The sequence below is a fragment of the Triturus cristatus genome, chromosome 9 (genome assembly GCF_964204655.1).
Source record: "Triturus cristatus chromosome 9, aTriCri1.1, whole genome shotgun sequence".
Classification (NCBI taxonomy): Eukaryota; Metazoa; Chordata; class Amphibia; order Caudata; family Salamandridae; genus Triturus; species Triturus cristatus.
This window is the reverse complement of record NC_140592.1, coordinates 83,314,428-83,336,054: the sequence shown is the minus strand read 5'-3', so window position 1 is coordinate 83,336,054 and position 21,627 is coordinate 83,314,428. Positions and strand designations below refer to the sequence as shown.

Sequence of the window (21,627 nt, the reverse complement as noted above, 5' to 3'; positions counted from 1 at the left end):
GGTTGCAGCTTGCCCCTTGCTACCCCTGGCACTGCCTTTGCGACCCTGGCCTCAGAGGTGGCAAAATCCATGTTTGGAAGACAAGCAGCTCGTCCTAATGGACATCGTTTGGAGCTCCATTTTCCTGGTTTTCTGTCAAATTATTTATTACATAAATAGTAAATAGTGAATACTATTATTCACTATTTGTGTAATAAAAATGAAGTATAATGAGATGGAATATGGCCCTATCTGACCGCTACGGTGAGGAAAACAATCCTGTTTTAAATGTATGTTGTATACATGCTTGCAGGTGAGTGTGTTTATCTGACAGGGAATGCGTGAACGTATCTGGAGATTTAAGCATGTGTGAGTCACAGTAAATGCTAGAAGGTATGTGATGTCCCTTCCACAACCTCTGTATTTTGGTGAATTGACGCCCATGGATTGTAGGCTCCCATATATTGTTTTTGTTAGCATTGTTGAATGTATTTGGCTATTTGGGCACTGACTTGCTGGGTAAAGTCACATCACGGACATTAGCATCTCTGTGAAGTTGATCTGATCATGCATTACTCTTCCTGGTCTGCCCCAAAGGAGAAGGCAGATCACTGGCAAGGCAGAAGCAGTGTGGCAGGTCCTCTAGTAACAGCTGGAAGGGAGGAGGAGCAAAGGTGTTCTGTCTCATTTTCCGTGTCACTCGATGACTCCTGCTATTGACTCCAATGGGGACTTAAGCAGAAAGTTCACAACTCCCTTTCAGAGTGGTAGCCTATAATTAAACATTTTGCAGCCTTAATGCCTAATACTTTGGATACTGAAGCCTTTAGCTTTTTATTTGCATCAGTTATTTAGTGTTACTGTACACAATTTCTTATTGATTTGTTTAAAGTTTGACAGTTATAACAACATTTTTTTAAATTTAAAACCCACTTCACCCAATTGTGCTGGGAAATACTCTACTAGGTACATTTATAATACTAGATGTACAAGATATCTCCTTATTTTTTATTAGGTGACAATGCAGACATAACAAAAGACATCTTGTTTTGATATTTTTAATTTTGGTGGACCGAATGCATCTGAATGTCACCAAAAATACAATCGAAACTCATCCTGGTAGTTGGAGAGTAGAAAATGATAAACAGAAAAACTGATGTTACTATAACAGTAGGATCAGTGGCGTAGCAATGGGGGGGGGGGGGGGGGGACGAGTTTTCAGGTCGGCGGCCTCCTCCTTCTCTTACATGCCATCTCGGGGGTGGCAATTGCCCCCGCTCTATATGGCAGCCGGCGGGGGGTGGCAATTGACACCAAATCTCTCCTCGGGCGGCCATATGGCTAGCTGCCTCACAGAGTAAGATACATTAGAACTTCAGTAGAAGTGTATGAAGAGTACTATGAGATCTAAAGCAAGATACATACGTCATTATAACAAGCTATAATGGTCTTTTCGGATAAGGAGCTCTAACTGAAGAAAGTAGTGCTAGAACTAAGAGATCAAAGTACATACTAGAGATTGGAGACTGATCCCACATAAGAGTTTGTAAGCACCCTTACACAAATTTGCAATGTGTGAAAGATCAAACGCTTTTGACCTGATGAATACATAAAAGTACTTTACATTTAGTGGAAAGTGTTTTGTGCACTGTTGTGGAATAGCACCCGGCTGTACGTTTTTGCCTTCTCTGGCAAATCTAATCATGGAATGGTGGTGGCAACAATTAGCATTGTGTAGGGAAATTTCAAATCTTCATGGAGAGTAGTACGATGGTGTTAAAAAGTGATCACCAGAAGACGAGGTAAGATTCCAGCAACTTCTTTATTAGCCATCCACTCTCCAGACTCAAGAGCATCACCAACCTTCTAGGGCAGACTCCAGGGGAAGAGTCCACTGGGCATAACAGGGAAGGGGTGGGCAGGGCTATACCAAGGGGAAAGGAAAGGGAAAGATTACAACACACCTCCCTTTTTTACATAATGCTAAACATTTTTACATTTGACAACTCTGTCACAACTCCACATTTGTCCATTCTCCAGAAGTACCACATTGTTGAAAACCTTGGACACACGGCATGGGGGATAGAATTTGCTTTTGCTGTGCGATTCCTTTACGCTCCTTTTGACTTGTACCCAATCCCCTTCCTTCCACTTGGGAGTCTTGACCCCATTCTTCTCATCGTACCACCTCTTTTACTTGCTTTGGTGACATTCCACCCTCTCACCAGCTTCCTTGGGATTGGAAACAACCACCCCTTCTCCCCCAACCACATCGGGTTCAATTTTGTACACGGTTCTCTTCTCCTGATGGTTACAAACGGGGACACCCCTTACACCAGATTAGGTGAGGTGTAGTACGCCCATAAACATTCACGTAAGGATGATTCAACACCATTACCGTTCACTACAGCTAACTGTATATGTTCATTTGTGAGTCTGTTGGCTCTTTCAACCAGGCCGTTAGCCTTAGGGCAATACAGTGCAGTTCTTTCATGTTTAATATTTAGGTTTTGCAAAAAGTCCTTTATCTGTTGTGATGTGAACTGCACTCCATTGTCGGTGACCAAGGTTGATGGTATCCCGTCCCTTGAGAAAACGTCCTTGGGAAAGTCTAGGACCATTTTAGTGTTAGTGCAATGGACAAATTTTTGCGTGATCCAGTGAGATGTGTAGTCCACCAACACCCGCATGAATTTCTTGTACATCCCTATATTGTCCATGGGTCCAATTATGTCCATGGCAAGTTTACTCCAAGGTTTGGAATGCAGCTCAACAGGGGACAACGGGGCTTTGCGGATGGGCTTGAATTTGTCACTTCTGGTACAACTGAGACAATCCTATACTTGTTTCCTACCGTAGTGTCCATCCTGGGGAACCAGAAAATTTCCCTAATTCTGTTTTTTGTGATGCTCCCCCTCAAATGACCCTTGTGGGCCAACTCCACGATCCTCTTCCTCAGTCCTACGGGAAGCACAATTCTATTCTTGCGATACAACTTGCCTGCTATGGTGCGCAACTCAAACCTGACCTCCCAGAAGTCTCTGATCTCTTAAACGACTTCACTGCACTTGTTGGGCCACTCTTTGACCATTATCTCCATTAGCCTACCTAACACTTTATCCTCTTCCATGTTTTTTCCCATTCTTCTTCTGTTAGGGCAGGGTCTGTCATGGCCATGATAGGGCTGTCTAGCATTTCCTCTTGCGGTTCTCCTTGTAACGGTGTTCTGGATAGGAAATCAGCAATTTTGTTCTCGCCCCCTGGGACTTTTTCCACTTTGAAACAGAAGTTTTCTAGGCCCAGTATCCATTTGCAGATGTGTGGCGTACAGTGTTCCATGCCTTTCACAGTAAACCTGTATGTCAGGGGCTTGTGGTCAGAGCGGATGGTGAAATTCAAGCCCCACAGAAAACACTTAGTGTTTCACTGCCCAGAAGCACGCCAGGGCTTCCTTCTCCATAACAGAATAATTACTCTTGGCTTCGGTCAGGCAACGGGAAGCAAAAGCAATTAACTTTTCCTCCTTGCCATCCCTTTGAGACAAGGAAGCTCCCAGGCTCTTGTTGGACGCGTCGATGGTAAGGATGTTTTTTTCCCTGAGATTGAAGGTACCTAAGGCTGTGGAATTGATCATTTCATCCTTCAAGGCATCCACCGTGCATTTATGTTGATCCTGCCAATCGAACTCCTTGTCTTTTTTTAACAGGCCCCGCAATTGTTCGCACTTCCCTCAAAAGTTCTTGATGTACTTGGCCGTGTACTCTCGTAACCTCAGAAAGGATTTTAACTCGTTCTTGTTCTTGGGGCATCTCTCGCAGCACTCAGCAAATTGTTTTTTGACCTGAACCCATGCTCGGAAATGGAGGATCCAAGATAATCCACCAACGTCACATGGATCTGGCACTTGGTTCCTGCACAGTGAATCCAGCATCCTTCAAACTCTTGAAAACCTCCCTGAGTATTTGGTCGTGGATTTCGGCCGTTCTGCCATACACCAGGATGTCGTCCTGGAAACACATGGTGTTATCCACACCCTTCAGAACTTGGCGCATGATCTTCTGTAAAAACACTGCAGCTGATGCCAGACCAAACAGCATTCTTTTGAACATGTATGCTTCATGTGGGGTTATGAATGCAGTGAGAGTCTAGAGTCTGGCTGAAGATCTACTTGGTGGTAGGCCATGGGTAGATCGATGACACGAAAGAACTTCGTCTGTCCCATGGTACTTGGCATTTTGTTTGTTTGGAAGAGGGTACCTTTCGACCCAGATGTTTTCATTGAGACTCCGCAGGTCCATTCGTAGACGAATCCCTTCTCCGTTGGCCTTGGATGCGATCGCAATGGTTGCCAGACACTCTGACGTGTCAATGGGTTGTATGATATCCATTCTGTATAAGCTGTCCAATTCCTTCTCTGGGGGCTCCTTCATCAAATGTGGCACCGGGTATAACTTGTGAACGGTGGGTCTGGCATTAGGTTTGAGTTTGATCTTGTGCTGGAAATCATGAAGAAGGTGTAGTTTTGCATCAAACTATTTGGGGAACTCCTTGCTTATGCTGGTCCCGGGTAGGATGACATTCGTCAAAAGCACTTGATCTTGGTTGTTGGGATCAAGGATTATCCCCAACTCTTTCTGAAATTGCCATCCCAATAGGTTAGACCCTGTTTCCACAATGTTGACCTTCCCCACTGTGCTCCTCCCCTTGAACTCCATGTGCATTGCTATCATCCCAACCAGGGGTATGGGCTCCTTGGTATAGCCTGTGGGTGAGATACCTGGCTTCATGAATGTGATGCTCCCCTGCCTGTCCATGCTCGCAAACTCGGTATGGGGAAGAAGAGGAATCGTCATACATGGTGACAGCCTTACTATTGAGCAGTACTTCACAATTGGGATAGATTCAGTTAATACTCCCCATCATATCTTTTACTTGGAAGACTTATTTATTTTAATTAGAAGTGACACATTTAACTTCTTTGACACAAATCCCTTCTTTACCAGCCCCTCTCTGTTGTTTGGGTCCCCTTCTTTGCACACCCTTGTGAAATGCCCCCTTCTATTGCTCTTCTTACACGTCACACTCTTGGCTGGGCATTGGATATTGTTGGCTAAATTATTGCTTCTGCCACACCTGTAACATCTAAGTTTCCTTTCCATGTATTTGCGTTTTGTTACGCATCCCTTCTTTCCCCTTTACTTCACAATTTTCTCCTTCATCTTCACTCACCTGTACACTAGCTACTAGACCCGTAGGCGCTTTCATCTCTTTGATGCACTTGGCAGTGTGCTCCACGGACTGGGCAATGTCCACTGCCTCCCTGAGGGTGGGGTTCTTGGCTAACAGTTTTTCCTGGATATGCATGTTGTTCGTGCAACGTACTAGCTGGTCCCTTATAAGAGAGTCTTATAAAATCGCACAGTTTGCTTAGACCCCTCAAACCTGCAATGTAATTGGTTACTGTCTCTTGCTTCCCTTGCGACCTACAGAAGAACCTGTGACATTCTAACACCACATTTAATTTGTCTCCAAAATGGGTCTCCAACTTGAGCATGGTACTGGCAAATATGTCCATGGCCTCAGCTTCCTCTTCATTCTTTTGTTCAGGGAATGTCTCAAACATTTTTCGCCCATAAACTCACAAATTGTGTAGAAGGATATGCTGTTTACGCAATGGGGAGAAACGTCTTCCCCCCCCCCGCCCCCCCCCCCCTGGGAATCAAGTGTGACTTGAACAACTTTACCCAGTCCTTCCAGTGTATTTATGGCTCCCCAATTTCATTAAGAAACAATGAGGTTAACTCGTGCTCGCCGCAGCCATCATAGTGCAGTGCAAAAGGAGATGGGCCCTGCCCAAGGTCCCTAATATGGCAAGAGCAAAACTAGTAGAGGAGGCCGGCTCAAAAGGACGAATTGGAACCCCAACAGTTACTTTGGCCTACACTTCAGCCAACCAACTCAGTTAGGTCATAACCCAGGGTGCATCCAAAGAGAAAAGGGCTGGAAGATCTCACGCCAGTGCGCACAAGCAGCTAGGACGCCTGGGGTACTACGCACTGCCTAAATATCACTACACATGGTGGGGATGAAATGCTATGAGCAGATGGGCTTACGTGCACAAGAACAGGAAGTCTCACCTCAAATATGTCCTGGGATGAGGCACTGTAACACATGGGGACTGCAGAAAGTGTCCTGAAGGCTCAGAACGTGTATTTCAGTGTGTGAGGCTGAGGATGCGAGGCCTCACTCCACCGAAGCTGTACACGCTGTAATTCTTCACCTTGGGCTGTATGGAACACTCTCTCACCATTGAATGGCCCGTGCCAGAATCCTTTACTCTCCGGCGTGAATAGCAGTAAATCGCTCCCTAACTGCTAGGCGGGGACCTCAGGCTGGAAGCGACTCCGCCTTACACATGCGCATGAAGAAGAAATGTCACAGTGTGCACACGTTCGGGGATCAGCGTCTTCAGCGCTCGCCGGCAGGAAACTCACGCTGACTAGAACAGAAACAAGCATTGGCATAGCCAATAGGTCTCGCTTTTGGGACCTCATAAGTGTTTAGTTATGCAGCACAATATCCTTTGTGCAACAGCATCTACTGTTGCATGGCTAAACACTTATAAGGTCCCAAAAGCGAGACCTATTGGCTATGCCAATGCATGTTAAAGAAGAGAAGCGGTTACATACAAGAAACTTAAAAGCACACGCTTTCATTTCAGGAAATACAACTGTGCGATAGGAAATAAAGATTAACATTTGTACAGACTAGAAAATCAGTTAGGCTTTCGCTATCTCCGTGTTTCAGATTAAGGTGCCAGGGAGGAGTTCCTTAATGTATGACATTGTTCTGCATTCTGTCCATCAATAGTTCTTTTTGCATTTGTCACCCCGAGTGGGACGGGTATGCTCAGACGTGAGTCCCGTGCTCTCCATGCCACTGGAATCAACTAAGCTATCCTGGTTGAAGAGGGGTGAAACCCGGAAACCGGTCCTAGGATGCTTGTTTCTAGTCCAGGGAGGACCTGGCCTGGCAGTTCGGTCTGGACTGTTCCCATTGTGCACAGGGTCAAGACTGATTTGCATATGGCTGGGTCCAAACTGGAAAGGCATGGTGAGCAAATAAACGATGGATATAGGCCCAGATCTCTGTACTGGGGTGAATGTATGACATTGTTCTGCATTCTGTCCATCAATAGTTCTTTTTGTAGAAATAGGCTAAGCCGTACTTCCTAAACCACACTTGCGCACACCCGAGCACGGCTCCTTCAGGCAGACACGTCAGAGGGGAATGCGCTGAGGCTATGGGCTTTGTGTCATTAAAATAGGACTTTGACGTATACAAACAGTCCATAATCTGGATGTTCGCAACAGGGATCCGGTAAACTGTACGTGATCACGCTTCCCATTCCACAGCTACATTAGACGAATGTTAAAGTTTCAATGTGCGTCCATTCTACATTTAGCAACATGGACATCCAGTGACCAGAACACGACATGCTGCACCCCACCTGTGATGGTTACACAAACATATGTCCGTTCCTTTTACTGTAATAAAGAGGTGAATTGATTCAGTTTATATTATGCAACACAAGGGCAGACGGGGGGATCCCTTAGGCTGGCATAGCACATAAAATGGCAATCACGCTGTCTGCGTATAGGATAATCACAATAAGATTCCAAAGAAGTGTCAGCCAGTCTATCAAACGCCTACTGGCTGGACCGCAGTTATCAGACTTTGCATGGGGACGAGATAAGATGTGTGCTTCCTGAATAACCCTTGAACAGCTCACGTGAAGATACTCCACCCCTTCATAATTAAGTTAATAAAACAATGAAAAGTTACTTGCGTTTGTTTGCTGCAGGCAATGTTTGTGGTAATTTCAGGTAAACTAACCTTAACAAGACGGCAAAAGTGAAAGCAGGGGTGCGCGCGCCCCTCGCAACGGCAAACACGCGAGCGGCAAAAGTGAAAGTAATCAGGGTCCAGATGGCGCCTTGAAAGCTGACGGCTGCGCGCGCTTGGGCGCGTAACAGCAAGCTGATGGCCGGCTGCCTCTGGGTAGCACTTTCAAAACCTGCTTACTAAATGTCTCGCTTGAGACAGCGCATGCGCTGGCTCAGGCGAGACCTAAAAATCCTCAGGATGCGATGTAGCTCGTTGAGGCACAACGTAAGGGTGAAACTCGACAGGAACATGCTGGTAGTACCAGGTGTGGCTCGCAGGAGGATTTCCCGTCAGCTGCTAACAACCTTCCACCAGAAACCTGTGGCAAAAGGAACCGAGTCTGGCACCGGAGGAGTTCCGACGCACAGCTGCGAGGGACTGGCAGTCCAACAGGAACCACCCCAGTGCTGACAGCAGCTGGCCATGGACTCCTCCAATAGTCCCAGAGGTGGAATCGCCAGTCAAACACCACAGATGTCTGCTCTCCGGGACTGCTCCGGAGCGAGGGTCCTTAAGAACGATCTTGGAAGCAGAAAGCAAGATCTCTGTAGAAATGCACTCTCGTATGGACCCCAGATGTTAGCCCACCGAGACTGCTCCAAAGTGAAGATTCTGTCACACATTTAGGGGGAGCAGGGAACACCGCATGAAAGTGAGAGGCGGGTCCAGCACCTGTAAGGCTCCAGTTCCCAGCTGCAACGGAGCCAATGCGAGACAATTAGACTCCAAACACACACACCGTTCCCTCAGCAATGCTCACAGGTGAACAAGAGGATCTTCAGGCAACACTTGTACTCTGTGTGTCCACCGCTTTTCCGCCATAACCACCTGCCTCAGATGGAGAGAGAACACAAAGGGAAGATGGCTAAACTGCCCCCTATGCAGTGGATCGTAGCCAGTGTTGAAAAGTGATTACCAGACTCAAGAGCATCACCAACATTCTAAGGTAGAGTCCAGGGGGAGAATCCACTGGGCATAACAGAGAAGAGGTGGGCAGGGTTATATATACCAAGAGGGAAGGAAAGGGAAAGACAGAGAGATTACAACAGATGGTTATATATTATTGAGTGCTTTTTCATTATTTGGAAGAGAAATAAAAAAGAGCTTCAATAAATTATCTGGACTAGAACTTGAAATAATTGAACATCAATTTGACAATGTCAGCCAGTCAAAGTAAAATAGAAGTTCTGGATGGTTAACTAGATAGTGTGAAAATAAAATTGTATCTTTGTGTCTATAAATGGTCTTCAACTAATCACCTACTTCATCCTTGCTTGTATCACCCAAACAAGTATATGAATTGCATACTGAGTGGAAAGCTCACCATATTTTACAGGAACAGTAGTCATGAGTAGAATTTTCTTAAGGAGAGCAGGAAGATGCCAAGAAAGATTTTGCAATAGATGCTGCTTATTGGGCATAATTAATGAAGCATCATAGAGAGTAAAAGGAAAAACATAGACAACCTATTATTTGATCATAGAATGTAGAACGAATGACCAGAGACATTTTGATAAATTTCTCAATATAATGGCTAGCAGTTTGAATAAATACCGACTGCTCATTACAGCAGACAACGATCTGTATTTGACAGACCACAAAAAATTGAATTAGGCAGAACTTCAAACCTAGCCAGCATCCTTACCATCCAGTCTTTTTGAACCACTGAAAGGCAAAATACAGACGTGGTTACCACCACCCCTCAAGGCGTCCTATAGCTGTGGACATTGTGAAATGTATGATCTATCCTTTGAGATGCATATTGAAATTTGATAAATTGGGAGACTTTAGAAAGTCTTTCAAGTAAAATAATTGCAAAATATTTATCAATGTTCACAGTCTGTGTTTATGTGAAGTACTGGATGTTTGTAGCACTATAGGGAAACAAAAAATTCGAGTGATGGAACCCAGTAGGACTACTGCTAGGAAGGCTTGAGCTATGCTTCAAGGATGCATTTCATTGAAATGCATGCAGGAAAACTGTACAGCTTGAAATGTTTAGCATTAGAAAGAATTGAAGCTCTCATTAGATTTGGAGCTTGAGAACTGATATTTCAGAGAGCCTTTGTGTATCCCGAGAGGCATGAATGAGAGCTCTGGACTGTCTGTATTCCTATACAAATATCAAAGATCTCAATAGTAGGGAGAGCTCAGAGGCATACGATACCACTTTTGAAGGGAAACAATTGATAAGGTGAATTAGCTGGAACTAACCAGATGAACATTAGTGTTTCCTTGGATCTAATTGAACATTAGCAATTTGAAAACTACCTGATCTACATATGTAGATTAACTTGCCCTGATGAGACTAATGCATTTGTTACACAAATTCTGATTTGCAATTGATCACAAAGACAAACAGTGCAATAAACTTAGTGGTCTTGGCTATTTGGAAATGTGTATACTTTGTAAGAAGAATGAGCTTGGGGAACGAGAATGCCCAATATGGAAAGCATATTGAATTATATGTTTGATTTATTAGTTCTTGTGAGACAGTAGGAGGACAAGTGGTATTTGTGTTAGGGATTTCCATAAAACATACTATTAAGTTAGGAGTTTGAGTGAGGTGAATAGACAGAAAAGAGGTAGGGCTAGGAGTGGCTACTGTAGTGGGGTCCAGAGTTTGAGACTAACCTTTGGTTTTGTTTTAGTGTTTCAGACAATATTAAGACAAATTCTAGTGCCAAAGAATGATGAAAAATAAAGAAATAGTTTTGAAAGCCCCCAGTGTGTAAAATCTTTAAATCAATAAATCTATAGAAATTGTTAGCCCTAAAGGGCATAGATCCTTCTGCCTAGATGTTTACCTTCATGAATAGTAGATTGGTGTTGCTTGTACTAATATCCTAAACCGTGGTAGTTAAAACAGTGGATGGGCCTGATTTTGTTAAAAAAAAATGTGTGACCATAAAAATAGTTTTGAAGACTGTATTTAGAAATGTGAGAAAAGTTAGGTGTTCACTTTAGCTTAATATCAATAAAATTATTCATTGAGCCACGAGTCAGCCTGTAAATATGAAGTCTAGACTGTATATTATGATGCAAAATATAGTTCTTCTGTATATTTTAAAAAAATGATTTGGTGGAGAGAAGATTGGATTTCTAATACACGTTTTCTGTTATTCTTAATAAGTTGTGTACCATACTGCAGGCCATGCCATATTTCTGTTGCATCTATTTCCACATTCTCATGTTATGTTATTGTGGGCTAGTTCTGTGCAATTCCATTCTTTAGAAACCGCATAGACAGGGCCACTAGAATTATGCACTAGAGGAGGACCAAATTAGGCATCAGGGTTTACTAAATTATGCAGCAAATAAAGGCATATCATGCGGTGTAAAGCAGCATATTCTGTGTTCCCATTACTTCATTATTTTGGCTTTTGTTCACACATTAACACTTTTCGGGGAAAGGTTTCACCTCATTAGTACCACTTAGGATATGCTTGAAAGTAAAAAAAAGAAAATGCTATGGTGTGGTCAGCATTGACTGCGTCATAGCTGTTTTATTTTGTTTACTTTCAGGCAAGGTTGCACAGTGGCTGAGCTGCTATGCAACATGGCTAAAAAACAGTTAGAAAGCCTATACACCTAGCATAGGCGAGACCCATTTGCTTGGCCAATGCTTAGTAATGTTTTGAAAAGGGCTGTTTTTTTTTTTACCCCAGCAGCCCTGCCCTCACTGACCCCTCCCCTCTCACCACCCTGCCCCATAGTGCAGGCCGATATGTGCGGCACTGGGCCACAAGCCAGACTGCAATTCTGGCTCCCATGAAAAAGTTTGTGAGTACCCATGACTTAGAAACTGAAATCCAGAAATGAACAACAGGAAGGTGACCAGTCAACCTATGAGAAGGGCCGTCCACCGCGTGGCAACAGTTTTTAGTAACTTTTGGTCCGTCTGAGCTCAAAACTATTTTTTGTTGTTGAAGTTTGCAGATTATGCATGAAGACTGCAAACCCCTGTAGAGTGCCTTTATTCTAGTTCTGTGACAATGCAACTAAAGTATAACTTTTGGCCCTTCAATTAATTGATCGCCCCTCAAATACAACATCTTAGACGGAGCAGCTATAGGGTCGCAGAAATGATTCACCTCTTGAACCAATTCTTCCCATGTTTATTTGCTTAATAGAGTGCCACATGTTTCCTTATGGTTACTGCATAGTGGTAGAGGGAATATGGCGTATGAAATCCAAGAATCTGGAGGTTCGCGTTCCTGTGTTTAATTGTTTGAGTTGAAAGTTTGCTTCTCATACTGTATTATCATTCCACTTGAATTCTTTCTACTGTTTTTAAGCCCTTTTGTTTTTTTTCCTTCTTTTTTTTTTTTTTTAATAGCATCTATGACCTGGCCTTTAAGCCTGATGGGACCCAACTGATTGTTGCTGCTGGAAACAGAGTGCTGGTAAGAACTCCACAGTTACCCTTTATTTACATTGGAGTGCTTTGCTATTACTTGTCATACATTTGAGCACAATTTGTTGAATCCACCTCTGTTTTGCAGCACCTTGTATATATAAAGTTTCATTTGTGGATTGAGACAAAGTTAAACCCTATTGTCAGATTACCCACTTGCGGAATAGATTTAGCAATTTTGCTACCAACGTTATAATTTTTTAACGTAGGAGGAAAAAAAGCCTTAAAGCTCTGCTGATTGTTGTTGTTATTTTTGGAACTGACTGTAAACTGGAGGTAGATTTTATTTGTAGTGCTATTGATCGACCTAACAAGTTATCACTTCATTACCCAGGTACACTCACACAGTGGGGTGATGCTTGTATTTGTGTGATTACTCACACACAATGCTTTATATTTCTGTGCATCAACAGGACTTGTTACCCATTGGCCATGACAATTATTGTTGAGGTAATCAGAATTGTATCGTACTTGATCTGAGAAGATGAGGTACAGCTATTATCATACAAGATGGAGCCCTTTTGTTAAGGCTCCATGGCCCGGGATTGCAATCCTTTATACATTCCCAGCTAGAAAGATCATTCAGGAGCGAAACTGAACCCACATTGGAGACTGACACATGGTACTCGATATGTGGATGTTATTTTGCTCTTAGTCGTCCCCCATTTGATTTACCTCAAAGTGCTCAACCTACCATCCGGTACCCAGCTGTCTTAGAAGTCATCTAACTCCCTTGGTACCGGTACTCTGCACCTCCTGCCAATGGCACCTGGATCTCAATGCCCACCTGGTGAGATTCTGGTGTGGATAGTGAGGCTGCTTTTCTACTTCCCTCTGCTACATGGGGAACCACGCAATGTGATGGCTGTTGGAGTGGAGGCGAGTGTGGCCTACCCTCCGCCCCATGCTGTCCAGTACCCATTGACTTTATCGAATGTGAGGACACACTTGCGTATTTGTTTCACTCCCACCACAGCTGCTCCTGCTCCAGGCCTTTAGTGGGCGCCCTACTACCCCAGAACCTGCTGATGGTGCTCAGGCACTTTTGCTCCTGCTTGCCCCAGCCTATCACCGATGAGTGCCCCCGGAGCTGCTTATTCCTTCGTGCCACTACTAATCCCAACTAACCATGAACGCAATGATGGCACTGTAACCGTTTGCTCCTTGCTGCCTAAGCTGCCATTGGGTAGAGACTTACTGATGTAGCTGTGGCCGTGGACGGATGACTTCCTTTGTTAGGGATAGGTGAGTGATTCAGCTAGTGTTTGCTTTGGGGATAATGCTTTTAGTGTGCAAATAGGACACTGATGGTGCTGGGTGATCGAGAAGAGTGCTCATTCAATGTCCCATAGTCTCACTTAGGCTTTCTCTTGATATCACCATTTTGCACCTAACCTGGCTTAAGAATCTGAAGTCTTCCGCTATCGACTCTTCCTTGCCTGACACCCATAGATGAAAGTCTTCTTGCAGCACATGGCCTCTAGTAACTAAAATAACAAGTGGCAAATAAGCTAAATCTTCTACATTCTAGAAGATCAATCTTATCCCAGAAGCAAGATTGTCTCCTAGGGCCAAGGCAATGCCGCTGAAACTCTCTAAGACCCAGTGTGGATGTGCAGATCCTGACTGGTGAGGTACAACTCGTCCATCCGCTCCTTCCTTGGAGGTTTGTAGTGCTGCAATAAGCGATTGACTTTTACCTGACTCATGGCCTTTGACTGGTACCCAGTTGTGACCATAGCCAGTGCTAGGAGAATCTGCCTCATTCCGACTATGTTGCTACTTGGATTACTGATGGGGCAAGGCCTCTCCCTGTCTCACTCTTACACCATAAATCCTTTCTTCCCGAAGTTTCTCTAAATCTGGACCCTATTGTTATGAAATCATTTACCCCTGAACTTAGATAAGAATGCACCCAGAGCCTTTAAACACGAGATCGTGGTGGAATTTTGTTCATAGACCATAACCACAGCACCAGAAATACCCTACTTTGCATGTTTTTCCCACTTAACATGTCGAGCTGGCTACATACCTTTGAAAGCACTGAAAATCAGGTGCACTTCGATGCTAACTACAGGACAAAGACTCCCTGCCATTCCCTCGAGACCTACTTCTCTATCTCGGTTTACAACAATGGAAAGTTCATGGTTCAAGCATACGACAGTAACTTGAAACTCTTCAAACCTTTCCCGTTGCTAGTCCAAGCTACTAGCCGCTCGCCATCCCCTGCGGTCTGTCACAATACACCCTCCTTTCTGACCCCCACCTTTTCCTAATGTTGACCTTACACTTCATTCTCCGCTGAAGAACCAGGCTGAATTAGGCCTGGCGGCGCAGGGTACGCCTGAAATCTTCTGAGTTCGCCTGCTTAATTGTACAGAGACACGGAACACTCTGTTGGCATAGGAACTTCAATTTATTAGCTGCAGCCTGGTACAGTTGTCCTAGAAGTACATCAGTGGTAGGTTCTCAGGAGACTGCCACTTTACTCCATGGCGCACAATCTTTTATAGCGCATAGATTCACCTAGAACACTCCCAATGCATACATGTTTAGCCAATGGGAAGAGTTTGAAAACAAGATATCAAGTAACCCAAATAAACCTCTCTTCCAACTGTTTTTGTCACCCCTCCCCACAAGTTAATTAGTGGTAGTGTCCACAATTCAACTTGCAGGTGGCAGGACACATTTGTATGCTTTGGAGGACAGTTGTGAAATGAGAGAATACAAGTAGAGAATAGCGAAGGCCAGAAGATAAGATAAAGTCAGGAAAGAATGGTGTGAACCAACAGACAGTTGAGACAGGGGTCAGTCGGACCAGACGGGAATTAGTGGACTTAGCTAGTCCCTGACATCAGTCTCGTAAACAGAGGCAGGAGGTTATTTTGACACGTTGTAGTGAGATCAGCAGAAAAACTTCGTTTATTGTGCTGCCTGAGTGAGGGCAACACAAGATGGCGGTGGAACACAAAATGGTGGCTAAATACAAGCAAGATCGAAAATCGAATTTCCTCTGACCCTCCTTTTGCCATTACTCAGGCAAATCCTAATTCATTGCTAGGTGATCATTTTCCATTCTACACATTTTATTTAAGCAGGTATATGTAAGCTATCAACAGGGATACAAAGAGAACAAAGCATCGGGTCATAATTAACATTCAGATAGCAGAAGAAAGTAATGACCACTATTACAAACGGGATTATCATTTTTTCACAACCCTAGGCAAAAGCAAATCCTAAAATTATTTAGCTAACCTTTTCAGGGCTCCTATGCATTTCAGTGACTATTGTATACTGAGGTGAAACAGTGGCGATCCTTATCAATGCTCTCCGGTGAAATGGGGATACTCTTCAACAGAGGATAGACTTAATTCTGCTTTTACTAAACAGAATGCTACTCTAAAACAATGCCAGCAAAACAATAAGAATCAGTCTCCTAACACCCATTCTATGCAATTGCACGGGAACCGCTTGTGCAACCATAACTATGCCAAAGTCCGTTCTAAGCCTCTCTGGTAGGCTTCTATCGTCCATCAAATCTGCTTCTGTTGTTTTCTTCCGCATTGGGCCTCTTCATTCAGGCCTTCCATGAAAATAGTGCTTCTCAGTATCCGTTGGAGTGCCCTCCTGGCAAACACTCACAGCTCACTCGAAAGTCTCAATTTCTCAAGGCAGTGCACCAATATATTTCCTTTGCGGCAGGCACTACAGATATTGTGCTCTTCGTTGGTCATGGGCACAGATCATCTCGTGCAGACCCAAGTACTATTAATCGGAAAGAGCAACAGACTTTCACGCTCAGCAACACTTTCAGACTCCAACACTCGCTATTCAGTGTCAGAGGATGTTCGGGCTGCTCTTTCATTTAATTTTCCTTTCATCATGTAGTGCCTTAGATCCTCCGGTGCACTGCCCTTCCGTTGGAGCAAAGAAAAAAGAGGGGCGGTGACCAAAACTCAGGCCAAGGGGCACAAGGGACTGCACACTGCCAGAGGTTACCAGCACATGACAGGTAGAAAACTGAAGCCTCAAACCAGCCCTGCCGTCAACTACAGGGATCCTTCTCTTTCGCTCTTTTACACTGAAACTCTGGTTTTGTGATGTCCAACGCTGTCTGATGGAGCAAGTACGATGCTTTGGAGATACCATTGATGGCGCGCTGGCGATCGCTGTCCAGCCTTGCTACTTTCTGGGTGCTGGGACTGTAGGGCCAAGACGTCCGCCTTTCATCTGTAGCTGTCACTGATGGGAATTAGGCTTAAATCAATGTTCTGCAGGTTATGATGACTTAATTCCCGCAGAATCTAGTGACGTAGGAAATGTGACACAGTTGTTAGTTTTCTTCAATTTAGTACAAAAACAGTTCATTGTATTTAACCAATGGACTGCAAGCAGGTGGCCTGCAATCTGCGAGGGAGTGACCATATGCCATGGGACAACTCTGATCTAGAATACACTGTCATTCTCAAAGGCAGTACTTCTAGTCTCTTCAATTGGGTACCCTTCATTATCCTCTGCCATCTAAGGGTAGATAGTTACTTGGGAATTCTATCACGTTCAAAAAAATAAATGTAAGGTATCTCCTATTGCGGTGGAAAACTTGTCTTACTATAGTATTGAATCAGTTAACCAGTCCATTACTACCCTGACAGTCAGACTGGAAAACATCGAAGTAGGCCTAAAGGAAATTCTTGAAAACCAGTCTGCTCATACAAAAGGGAATTATACATAATATGGGGGTCCCTGGTACATTACTGCAGTCTGGAAGTGTAAACCTGAACAATACTTCAACAATAATAAAAGGGCTGACTGGTGAAAGGTATACGGAAAAGGGAAATGGGACTAGGACACAGCTAAAATCCCCAATAACTAGGCATTATGCAGCATCGATCAGGGGAGAAGTGGCAAAAGAAAAATCTATAGGAAGAACAAGAAATTACTCGGGTGATAGTAAAGTTTGTGACACAATACCAAGTGTATGGGTGATGCACAAAAGTCAAAATAGTACACAAATTTTAACTCTACCGCTGGCCGCTACACCATATACGGTAATCTCAGCTAATGTTCCAGTTCCTTCTTCAGGGAAAAATGAAACCTGGTTTCCTTTAAGGAACAAAGTCATACACTACTTAGGTAGCAGAACAAAACTGACTAATGTAATATAGAAATTAGGTCACCATGTACAGGAGTCACAGATCTATAATTTACCCTTGCGTCCAATCAGGATATATAAATCATGGGCTGCCTGTTCCTTAAGGGAAGGGGGCAGTAACGTGACTAACTGCAGGTGACACACTTTGATCCTGTATATCTCTTTTTATTTTCCTTCAATACCATTATAGCCAAATAGACATGCACTGGTGAAGTGTTGTCTCTCATGTTCACAGCATGAAATATCATTATCTGTGGAATTTAGTATCGGAATACGTCCAACCAACTGTTGCGCAGCGATGGGCATCGTCATGACCATCCCCTCACAACACAGGGGAGCTTGTAACAGTATTAAAAGCAAAAGCGTAAACACAACGCATAAAACAAAAAAAAACGTGCATAAAATAAAAACACACATGCCAAGCCATCAGGTATACTTGCTGTATACCAAGCACAGAAAGCATAGACAAATTTCAATATCATATGTAAATGAACGGTGACGCACAACACTGTCATGTACTTTATGCACCATGAACCTGCAACTCAACAACTAATATTCTGGCCTGCTTAATTTGTCAGGCTGCACAAAAATAAACACAAACATTTCTTTCCAAAGAAGTTATGCAAAAACACATCTGTTTCAACACACAGCTGACAGCACCCTCCTTTTTGCAATTTGCACATTGATTAGGTCCCACAGGGACATATGGAACACTCGTTCCACCACCTCATGATATGGACCATCGCTGTTTCGTTGGCTGTTAACCCCTGCTTTTTCACTACTCCTCTTCACCTACTGTAACATTCTCAGTCCTTTCTAGTCTTCTCTCACCCTGATTTCCTGCCTATAGCCATTCAGGGCGCTCATATCACCATTATTCCTTCACAACTGACATCGTCATCAAACCAACTCACGTGTCCAACTGTAGTCTTGTCAGCCCTCGAACCACCCAGAACAATCCATGAATGATCTGTGGACAGAATAAAAAAAAAATACACAACACACAAAAGAAAAACACTTCACATAACTCACAAAAATATCAACTATAACTTTTAATCAGGAGACAAAACATAACACACATTAACAAAACACAAAAAATAAAAAATACAAACCTAGTGGTACTTAACTGTAACCATCTTGTCAACTTTGCAATGACTAAAACATGTAAGCATGTTAAGCCACCTTAATTTTAACTGTCTAAAAGGAAAACATTTTCACAGACACTCTGTGTTCCCTTGCGCCACAATTCCTCCTGTGAAAAATGAATCTTAATTTGCTGATCGTTTTTACCTAGGCATGTAGCCCACAAAATTCTAAGAAAGAGCTTCATCTTACTTTTTGTCTGAGGCTAATGCCACATTTGTTAAATGAAGGCAACTACGTGGACATTATTTTTCAAAAGCAGAAATATGAATGTATCACTTCCTCTGAGGCCCTGCTTTGAGCGAGGCCGTGCAAGAATGCACTTCTCGACCTTGCACGGTCCTCCAAGAGCTAAGAATAACACCATGGCTATCCAGCCTCTGCCAGCATTCCTGGTCCCCGCCACTTTTCAAGGTTCCTATAGTGTGCAAGCATTAATGTCTTCTTGTCAGAGAAGCTTTTCCAAGCAATGGTTTTTCATCTGTTTACACTCACTCCTAACTCCCACCTTACTGACCTCGAGGTCAAAATCTGCCTCGCGTGTCTCATTCCTCACCCTGAAGCTGTCAAAGACAAAAAGCCTTCCTAACTCTTTTTAACCTGCAATAATTAACCCTATTTAAAAACACATGTTATATATATTACTTCTGTTAGAGGCTACAATTTGTTTCTATTCTTAGATTATTAAAACAGTTACTGTGAATAACTCACAGAACATAATAACATAACATACTATCTCTAGAACAAATGTTTGTTACTACCCTACGCAACGGTACTTAGTTCATCAACCTTAAAAGGATGAACGTCTCAGTAGGTCTAGCTAGAGTTAGAACCTTCAATCTTGATATTAAACTCAAACCTCTGCACTGGGCACATTGGCTCACTGAGACATTAAAAGCAACCCCAAATGGGAACAACCTGCAAATTTGTATTATACCTAAATGTATGCATTTACTGAAGCCTAAGGCACTTTAACCCCTTCGCTGCGGCGCGAATTCCGCCGCAGCGCTGGGGGGGGTTTGGGGGGTTTGCGGCACCGCTATGCTCATGACGGAACCACGCCGTCATGAGTCACGGGCGAGCTGTGCTCATGACGGAGTGGTTCCGTCATGACTCCACCCACTTGCGCTAATCGCCCACACAGGCGGGGAATTAGCGCCGCGTGGGCAGAGCGGCCGCCAACGGCCGCAGCATGACGGAACCACTCCGTCATGAGCACACGGCACCCGTGGCTCATGACGGAGTGGTTCCGTCATGAGCGAGGAACGGGTTAAAGCTATTGTAAAGGGCAAGAATGCTGTTAAATAGTCTATTTTACCCAATTTCGACTTTGATATTTGGGGCACTTAAAAATAAATATCCTATAATTGTGCTACATATTAATCATCCTCAGAATGTTCTTTACAGATTGCAGATATTGGATATTAGACATATCTCTTGCAAATCCTTTAAAAAAATGAGTTTTTTTAAAGCCTGCGCCAAGTGAAATTCCATATACAAATGTCCTCATTATGCAGTACAACACAACTTATAAAAATGCTTAAAGAGAGGAAACCCTTAATTGAAATGTCTTCCTGTAATACAAAATAATGAACCTTAGTTTTGGAACCTTTTTTTTTTTAAAACAACATTTTGAAATGCAAAGTTTCACCCGTGTTCAACTGAGGGCGAAGTCCTGGCTGATCAAACATTCCTGTCTATTAGAGCTGCTTGCTTAGCGACAATAAAAGCTTGTCTCTCAGTGTTGTAACATGAGCACGTGGCGGTTTTTTTCTTCAAACGAAGACATATCAATGCGTGTTGCGTTTGAGTTCAGCAAAAATTTACTTCAGCCGAAGTGTTTGCCTGTTAATATCTAATACAATGTATGTAAGTAAAAAAAATACTATAAGTTTATTTTTCTACAAAACACACAATTTCGTTTTTGAGGCCATTGTATTCCTAGTGAATGTGAATATTTTTTTAAGCATTTAACAGTTTGTACATGTGCATAGTTGCTTACTCTATAAATTATATAGCAACATATAACTATTTAGCATATCACATGGTTCATTTCTGGATTTTTATTTAATTTCTACTTAATATTAATTAACTGACATTTTGCTTAACAGACTGAAAACATCAAGAAAAGCCACAAACACACATTGAGCTCATTTCAGACATAAACAGAAAGGGGTCAACACTCAGGACACACACATTTAACCCACAGATCAACACTTAGGACAGAAACAAAGGACAGCCCACAGACTGTACTTAAACCAAACCATTTGTAAATACTAGTTGCAAGTCATATTTACAAGAAACGCTTCTTAATAGTGTTCCAAAAGACTGCAAAAAAAAAACCAGCCCAACAGACTGCTGTGTGTCCAAGAAGCCAAAATACACTCCATTCATAAGATTGCGCAGAACAAAGGATCCTTGTATGTATTATGTCCATATTTTAATTCCCTGGGGATACAGAATCACCAAGGAAGAAATATGTTTTTATACCTAAACCTATTTAGGTATTCCCTCAAGGGAGTCGGCTAATTTAATTCACATAATTCCAACCGGAGGAATTGGACAAGAGTCCTCCAGCCGGGAATCCCTTTCACAACCAAAACAACAAAACTTTCTAAACTTACTCAGACCAGGCATCGTTATTTCACTGGACTGTTCACAAACATCAAGGGGTTAAATCAGATAACACAGCACAAATGTACTCACCCCTCGGCTTCGGCTTTTGCAATAGCCGAATCAAAGACCCAAATCAAACAAAATTGTGGGAGCTACCCACCAATACTTAACTAAGTGTCTTCTTACGCCAACAGAGGCCGTCTAATGTCTCGCATTACCATACATCACCATAAAGGGCCAAAGCAAGGCGGCAGTCAGGGCAGCAGTCAGCAGCCGTCAGGAAGGAGAAACCGCGCTGAAAAAGACCTTCGGACCACTTTGACATACAGGGGTCGCTTGACGTGGTTCGCGATTCCTCCAGAATTTTCTTGCG

At 43.3% G+C, this 21,627-nt stretch overlaps 1 protein-coding gene across 1 annotated transcript in view; it reads left to right on the top strand.

Moving 5' to 3' along the window:
- Positions 1-21,627, top strand: part of IFT122 (intraflagellar transport 122) — a 453,095-nt gene that overhangs the window by 3,406 nt on the left and 428,062 nt on the right. The window contains exon 2 of the mRNA XM_085624471.1: positions 12,266-12,332. Coding sequence (XP_085480597.1) covers positions 12,266-12,332 — 67 coding nt within the window. The remainder of the gene's footprint in view (positions 1-12,265; positions 12,333-21,627) is intronic.